The following is an 8363-nucleotide window of genomic DNA, read 5'->3' as shown; positions in this document are numbered from 1 at the left end:
CACCCACTCTTAAATATATAAAGGGTTATCACACTCTAGGTCCTTAGATCTTAACACATGCAACAAGTTGGTCCCTAAAATATTTGGAACTTTGCACTTCAACCCCTGATCTCTTTTATTATACACACACACACACACACACACACACACACACACATATATATATATATATATATATATATATATATATATATATTTTAGTTCGGTTCGGTTCGGTTTGGGGATCTGTTAAACCATACGCGCACCAATACCCGTTCTGTTATCCAAGGCATCAACCATACCCATACCCACGGGGAATTTTTCGATTATGGTTCGGGAAAAATTTTCGGTTATGATTCGGGTACCCATCGGTTCGGTTCACTTTGCCATCCCTATAGAACGGTAGGTCCAAAGGACACGAGGAAGCTCCTCGGCCCATCGCCCACGTTTAGAGTCAAGTCTTCGCTTGATGCCCGCACAAACGGTCTCGTTGGTTGCCTTAGCTTGGACGTTCCCTTTTGGATATGACAGCATGGAGTTGAAGAATCTAATTCCGAACTCGGCGCACAATCCCGTGAGCTCTTTGCCGACGAACTGAGACCCATTATCAGAAACTATCGTGTAGGGGACGCCAAACTTGGTGACTATGTTTCGCTAGACAAATCTTTGTACGTCGGCCTCTGTAGTGGTTACCAACGGTTCAGCTTCAACCCATTTCGAGGGTGAGAGGGAGAGGTGGTGTTAACACCTGTTTCGGAGAGAATTTGTAAGGAGGGATTTAGGGGTTGAAAGAGAGGTTGTGGGCTGCCCATTTTGTCAAAAGGAGATTTGAGAGAAAGGGGTTGTAGGAACGTGTGACTCGAAGAATGGAGGAGGAGTCGCCATGGATCTGGAAAGAGAGTTTACGTCAGGTTCACTAGATTGTGGGGCTCCGATAAATCTGGTTCGCTCCTTTCTTGACCGTGGTTCGAAAGTGGCTCTTGACTTTCACCTAGCCTGCACAAGGAAGCACGACTAAAAGACCACATCGGAGGATCTCCGGAATGGCCCTCCGGTACAAGGATGAATACAGTTGCTCAGAGATAAAAGCCAAGATCTAGGGTTTTAGAGTGTTAGAGCGTGTACCTCTCAAGGGTTGGCCTAATGGGGTAATTATAGGGCACTTCAAGACTGTACATGTGTTTGTCACGTGTCGGTTGATGTCACCCTTCCGTCATGCCAGGATTTCATAACCGTTTGCAGGGTGAGCTGACACCTCCACGTGCCCTCGTCCTTATCCAAGCTTGTAACCGTTCGAATGACGTCACGGTAGTCATCATGGCCTCAGTTGTTGTTCCCACGTGGGCGAGCTTACAGCATGGCTCCCACGTCCGTTCAAGGCCAAACGTGGAGCCCAACCGTCAAAGGGTCGGCATGCTCGACAGATGTTCCTTCTGATTTCCGGAGAAGCTCCACCAAATGTCAAGACAAGCCGAGCTGAACCATCAACAAGGTTCAGATCGCACGAACCGTTCTCGGGAGGCTCGATGTTTGCTCGACACAGGCACATGCCATTATTTCGGCCTGCTACATCATCCACTAATCAGAAACAAATTCCCCTAGAGATACTCTCAATTCTACTTGAAAACCATGACAAAATGTTGCTCATGATCATCGTGAGGGGAATAAGATATTAGAATTTTCATGGAACACTCATATTATTATCACTTCCAAAAGAATACAACACACAGTTATCAAATAAAAAATTAAAAAATGTAGTAACACAAAACATTTGATTACACACTCACTCTCAACCTCGCACACATAAAGTCATAAACAATGTGGGGGGGGCGGGGGGATGGAAACCCCCAAAGGGGATACCACAGCTCTCTCTCTCTCTCAATAGACATCACAAACACACTAGTTATAGATGCACAATACCACTTCCAACTACACCATCAATATATAGATGCACACCCAATTTTTGACCCACTTGATTTATTAACCCCATCAGATCTCTTCGTTTCTTAACAGCTACATTAGCATTTTTTACCGAAACTGCGGGCGAATCCAACCAAGGTTATGACAAAAGCAATGAAGCCGACAAAGAAAGCTATGAACGTCCATGGAGAATCAAAATACGTGCGTCTCACGTGTGCCATATTCTTCGGCCAAAAACGCTTGCTATACTCCGTGGCTTTGCTGCACGTGTCACGGAAGTATTGGCCTACCATGATTTCCTTGCATAGCTTGTTGAATAGATTGGTGGCGTCCCCAGTGGGACCCAAGCAGTTCGTCAGGACTCCGGCCTTTTCGAGCACTTGGATATCGTTATCAGACTTCACCAGCATGTCCATGATGTCCGCATAGGACGAAACGTGCCACGAAACGCCAGGACAGCACTGTTCAAGGGCAATGAGGTTCCTGAGGTATGACTCCGTTTCGTCGCATATTAAGAGTGGTGGGATTTCGAAACAAGCCCTACGACACCACCAAAATAGGCCTTTAGGTTCACTGAACTTGAACTTGAACAGATCGTTTCCTGCATCAGGAACAAACTTGATTCCTGCATAGACCAGTTCTGAAGCCGGAGGCATTTCTCTAAAACTAAAATTTTTCTGTTTTGTTTGATCGTGAGGAAGGCAACCTTCATGTAGGTTATGGAGGATATGAGAGTACTTGGCAGTACTACGGTGATGATCAATAGTGTTACCACTTTGAACTTCTTCTTTTTCTGCTGCTGTTGTACAACGAAAAACCCTAAGGACACAATCTCTGGGCGAACAGTACCAAGTTTTGGCGCTACTACTACTACTGTTGTCGGAATTTGGTAGTGGACTCATCCATTCGTTATAGCACCACCCCAAATAATCGGGGAGCGACCAGTTATTGTCAATACGATTCGGGATGTGATCCACAATGAGACGGAACAATTTCTCAAGCACAAAGAAAGGAATCTGGTTCTCAAGGAGTACCAAGTCTTTTTGCACTTTGCAGAAGGTGAAACTGTTACAAAAAATAGGATCTCTTTCTTGTACCTGCTTTTTGAAATGCAAAATCATTAATTAAATTTGTATAGCCTGGTTTATCTGACAAATTATTTGGATTAATTTTATACTTACAACTTCAACAAAAGAAGCCTAGCTAACGCGACGAAATCTAGGGACAAAAAAAAAATTCCTTGCAAATGGTACACGTTTGGCGAAGGATTTTTTTTTTTTTTTTTTTTTGGGGGGGGTGGGTGGTGGTTTATTAAAAAAAACTAGCAAGGAAAGTACATTTCACCGCAAACATATTGTATCCTTTCGATGATGAAACATAGATTTTGTGGATTATATGTTTTTGTTCCACTCAAATTGTACTCATAAGGTGAGGAAAAAACTTGACTAACAAGGAAAAAAACTTTTCCTGCGTTTTCGAAAAACGCAGAAATTAATTAATTCCTCACCAACTTTACTCTGGGGGTGAGAAAAAACACATTTGATCGCCTTTTCTAGTAATTGGCGAGAAATAATATTCGTTTGCACAGGTAGATTACACTTAATTGTACTTCACGAGGAAGTATAAAGGGAATAATCCCTTTTAAAAACTAGAATTTAAAAATATTAGTATTTTCATATGTGGTTCAATAACAACGGTTGTCACCTACATGCACCATATATATACATATAAAGAACAGATTTAGCCAGCAAAAAATGTCATCTTTGCAAAAATTAAACTTGCTCAAAAAAGCCTGTACACTACGAAAGTATTGAAAAAGGTAAATAGAATTGAAAAAAAACAAGAGTAAGTTTTGTCAACTTATAAAAGAGCTGATGCCTGATGCTTTAAGCTTCCTAATTACCTCTTGGGTGCGACATCTGTAGAGAAATTCGAGGATGAAACAACCATCGACCAACATCATTTCCTCATTCAGCATAACTTCTTCTGCGTAGCATTTCTTTGCATTGTCTATCGATGTCTTCATTTCGGCTAAACATTTCTGTAGCACCATTAATATTGTCTGCACTGCTAATTCCCGGTCCTCCATTCCTACGGCCAGTCGAGAGAGTAGGCAATTCGTGTAGCTCGGTTTGACGTGTTGCAAGGGTGTTTGGAGGTGTTTGTCTTCTCGGTGAAGAGGACCAATAGCGATGAGGCGAGGGGTGTAGGCTCTTTCGTTCAGCTTCCGAAGATCTTCGGGCACCCTGAAAATGCAAGCTGAGGAGAAGAAGTATTCAGCTTTCTCGGCACCTTCACTGATTTTTCCAGCGATGGTTGATGTAAGGTGCTTAAGATCCTTCTCATAGTCGTTCTCCCCTTGATTCATTTCAGTTGGGTGTGTTTCCATTTGATCAATGAAATAAAGAAGCTGTTGTGTTATATACTTGGTGGGTGAGGTTTGGGTGATAATGGTTTTGGATTTTCTATTTGGGTTTGAGCAAAACACTGACCCCGGCCATCTATATATAGAAGGCTCACAGTTTAATATACAGTAGAAAACAAGTATCATTTAAGAAATTACTAATTTCCTAGTAATTAGTAATTTCATTTATCCCGTACAAAATTATATTGACGGTTGGAATGATTATATTGACCGGTAGCTGGCCTGACCATCAAGACTTGGACAACTGGTTTGCATTAATTTCCTAGTAATTTCATTTATCCCGTACAAAATTAATTATAGTAGTAATAAGTTTATTCTTCTGTTACTCATAAAAAGTTAATTTTCTCACACATCACATAACTATTGCGAAGTAGCCAGTTGATGAGGTACATCCTACATGCACTTTAATCAAAAAAAAAATCAGAATTAGGTAAAAAACTCATACTTATTAGGACAGTTAACATAAATTATCAAACAAACGAATTGCTTAAATTTAGAACACATGTACTTTTTTGGTATTAAATACTCCTTTTGTCCTAAAACGATAGTCTGGTCTACCAGACGAGAGCCGGAAACAATGCATTTTGGTTCCAAAAAAATTAATTGTTTTCCAACAAGATACTAGATATCAACGAGTTCTTTTAATTATATAAAAAAGTTTGAATTTTTGAAATAGAAACACAACATTTTTAAATTTCAGTGTAACGGACCGGATATTCTACTCCCAAGAATTAAAAATTTTGATTAAGCACTTACTTCTATCCAATTGAGCTAATTTTTTATAATTTCCTAACAAATCATTTTATACAAAATACTAAAAGAGTTTAATCATCAAGTCAGGTTCCGTAACATGGCTCACCGAATGTAAGTGAAGTTACCCTTATGCATCCAATTGGGCGAGTGTGAACAAAATAGCTCTCATGAAATATTGCTGTTATTCCCTTCGTTCATTTTTAAGTGATACTCCCTTAAGGAAACATCATCATTGTACTGTTCACATCAATTTTTACTTTCATTTTTCATCATTATCCTCCACTTTTACCTATTAACTCTTTAGCCATTAATTTTTCAAAAGGACAAAATAATAATTGTATACATTTTTACCCATTAATTATTCAAAATAAACACTTATCAAGGAACATCCCAAAATAAACTACTTGACTATTATTTGGGAACGGAGGGAGCAATATTGTTTTAATTTGTACTTCTGAACTTTTACTAAGAACATTTATGTGAGTAAGATATTTTTTCTCATTTATCGATAGATTGAAGTATTTTGAGGGGCAAACTCACGGTTGTATTGGGCATAAGCACGCGTGCATTGTGTGTCTCTCTCTCTCTTCCCCCACTGAATAATAACCAAAATGCTGCTGGTACAGCAACTTTCTGTACAGATAGCGTGTACAGCGCTCATTTGGGCTCGTCTCGGGTCCAACAAAGATAATCGGAGCCGCTCATTTGTTCAATGTATTTTTCTTAAGGTCCCTGCAAAAAATCAGCTCCATCCGACATCGTTAAGAGCGTTTGCGAAGCATTCAAAATTGCTTTAGAAATTTTTCTAAGCAATTTTGGACGCTTCGCAAACGCTCTTATCGAAGTCAGATGGAACTGATTTTTTGCAGGGACCTTAAGCAAAATATATTGAACAAAATGAGCGGCTCCGATTATTTTTGTTGGACCCAAAACGGGCCCAAACGAGCGTTGTACGCGCTGTCTGTGCAGAAAGCTTTGTACCTGTAGCAGCGGAGGCAGGGGGCTGCCCCAAGGGGGCAGCAGCGTGCTGCTGTCCCGGATTTTCGGGCCCACTCCGGTCTCGCTCCGATGATCGGGAATGTTCACTTTGTAGAGCTCGTCGAGTAGAATAATTATGCAAAAAATCAGCTTAATTGGATATCATTAAGTACCTGATCAGAGCCCATATAACTCTCGGTCCATGGGTTACAGTGGATTTGATCCAGTGTTTCGGATCCATTCTTTTTAAGATAAAAAGGTTCCGATCAGGTACTTAATGATATCCAATTAAGCTGATTTTTTACATAGTTATTCTACTCGACGAACTCTACAAAGTGAACGTTTTCGATTATCGAAACGAGACCGGAGTGAGCCCGGAAAGTCGGGACAGCAGCACGCTGCTGCCCAAGGGGGCAGCAGCCCCCCGCCTCCATAGCAGCATTCGAATAATAATTACTCCTACACATTAGATTGTAAGTTCTGCGCACCAATTAATTCTGTTAAAAAAAAATTATATTATTCACTTTCAATTATAAAATTAATGGTAACATTTTGCTTCACAAAAAAGTAAATGCAAACCCAACATTAAAAAGAAAAAAAAAAAGGTAAAGACAAAATGAATAGAATATTATAAATTTGGTGTTTCAAGGTTGGTGGGAGGTAACAAATTTGTGGATAGAGAAGGTGGATTTGAAAGTTGAATTATACTTACTAGTTTGGTGATTTTTACCTCTGCTGGAGATGCTCTGATCATCACATTCATTGCCTGATCAGGGCCTTGGTTAAGTGTCGTCGGTAATTATTGACGATTGACCATATGGGATATTTTTTTATTGTTTGTTTTTTCATCCTTTGATTAAAAAAAAATTAATCTTTGCTGAGAAAAAAAAAAAAAAGAGGTACAAATTCGATGTGGCCAAGTGCAATTCGATGGGGTCAAAAGTAATTCGATGCAGCCAATAACGAGGTAGCTTCCCTAGAGCCAGAGAAAGAGAAAGTAATAAAGAAAAGAGTCTGTTCAATCAAGTAAGAAGGTAGCTTGTTGCACAAATGATTCCTATTAATTGGGTATGGAATAAGTAAAAATTGGATATGCCTTTGCTCCTGTGAAACCCAACGATTCTTTAAAAGAACTAATGGAAAAGAAAGGGACTTGGGATTCTATCAAACCAATTCAACCTGATATTGCACAAATGCTTCTAAAAGAGAGAGGGGTTTGGGTTCCTTTACTCCTGTGGAACTGAATGATTATTAAAAAGAATGGAAAACAAAGAGATAAGTAGATGGTTCTCGTTGCACAAATAATTCCTAGTAATTGGGTATGGAATAAGTAAAAATTAGATATGCCTTTGCTCCTGTCAAACTAAACGATTCTTTAAAAGAATTAATGGGAAAGAAAGGGACTTAGGATTGATCTATCAGACCAACTCAACTTCACATTGCACAAATGCTTCGAAAAGAGAGAGGGACTTGGGTTCCTTTACCCCTGTGCAACGCACATGCCTAGCCACTAGTCCTTCCAACTTGAAAGTGGCTTTACGCTCACGTTTGTGCTCTCGCACCTGCACCGGCACCGGCACGCACAATGTGTGACTTAATTAGCTCCTGAGTCAATCAAAAAAAGTCTGCATTAGCCTCAACCATACTTGTAATGACTCCTACTTAATCAAGAACGCAAATGTTTTACCTCAGCCTGTATTATGCATGCCAAGTTGCCAACCAACCAAAGAATTAAACTCTAGATGGTGTCACACATTTACATATCAAAACTTAACGTCTTCACTTGTACCATCCAAACTCCAGAAAACATGAATTAATTAAACAATATAGCTCATCATTCCAACAAAACAAATCCCAATGGTATCCGGACACATCCAAACCATAGCTGTTCATCCGAGATCGATATCCAGAAGCTAGCTAATCCAAAAATCGACATCCAGAAACTAATCCAAAATGCGCTTGTGATTAACATCCAAAGAATATTTACCAAACCCAACTACATCCGAATATCCAAAACCACAAGACAAAAAATCGAAATCATTAAGAAGTGCATATATTTGCTCACATTCATGATTATCCGCGTTTTAATTAAAGGAAACTCTTGACAAGAGCGAAACCACCAGCATGCCCATAGGTAGGGCCGGCTCTGAGATTTCGGAGACGTAAGATGATCTTCAAAAATGAGGCTCTTAATATCCTATCACTTATCGTGTAATTCCTTCTTTGTCATTTTGTTGGGTTTGTTTGCAATGGGAATATTTATCGTTTAAGAGGAAAAGATGCATCTTGTTAATGATACACTCACCAC

The 8363-nt window shown here is 39.8% G+C and overlaps 1 protein-coding gene across 2 annotated transcripts; it reads right to left on the bottom strand.

The window, feature by feature from the left end:
• Positions 1-1557: 1557 nt before the first annotated feature.
• On the bottom strand, positions 1558-4569 carry LOC131327075 (UPF0481 protein At3g47200-like). Of its 2 annotated transcripts, none has more exons than XM_058360071.1 (2): positions 3803-4569; positions 1558-2999 (listed from the first exon to the last, which is right to left on the bottom strand). In XM_058360071.1, exons 1-2 carry the CDS (start codon positions 4448-4450, stop codon positions 1998-2000), a joined length of 1650 nt encoding a protein of 549 aa, XP_058216054.1. In that variant the 5' UTR covers positions 4451-4569; the 3' UTR covers positions 1558-1997. The 2 variants fall into 2 exon arrangements, with proteins under 2 accessions (XP_058216054.1, XP_058216055.1); XM_058360072.1 differs by having other exon boundaries at positions 1558-2996; positions 3803-4567.
• Positions 4570-8363: the final 3794 nt, after the last annotated feature.

Source organism: Rhododendron vialii, chromosome 5a (assembly GCF_030253575.1).
Source record: "Rhododendron vialii isolate Sample 1 chromosome 5a, ASM3025357v1".
Taxonomy (NCBI): domain Eukaryota; kingdom Viridiplantae; phylum Streptophyta; class Magnoliopsida; order Ericales; family Ericaceae; genus Rhododendron; species Rhododendron vialii.
This window is presented reverse-complemented; position numbering and strand designations above follow the sequence as displayed.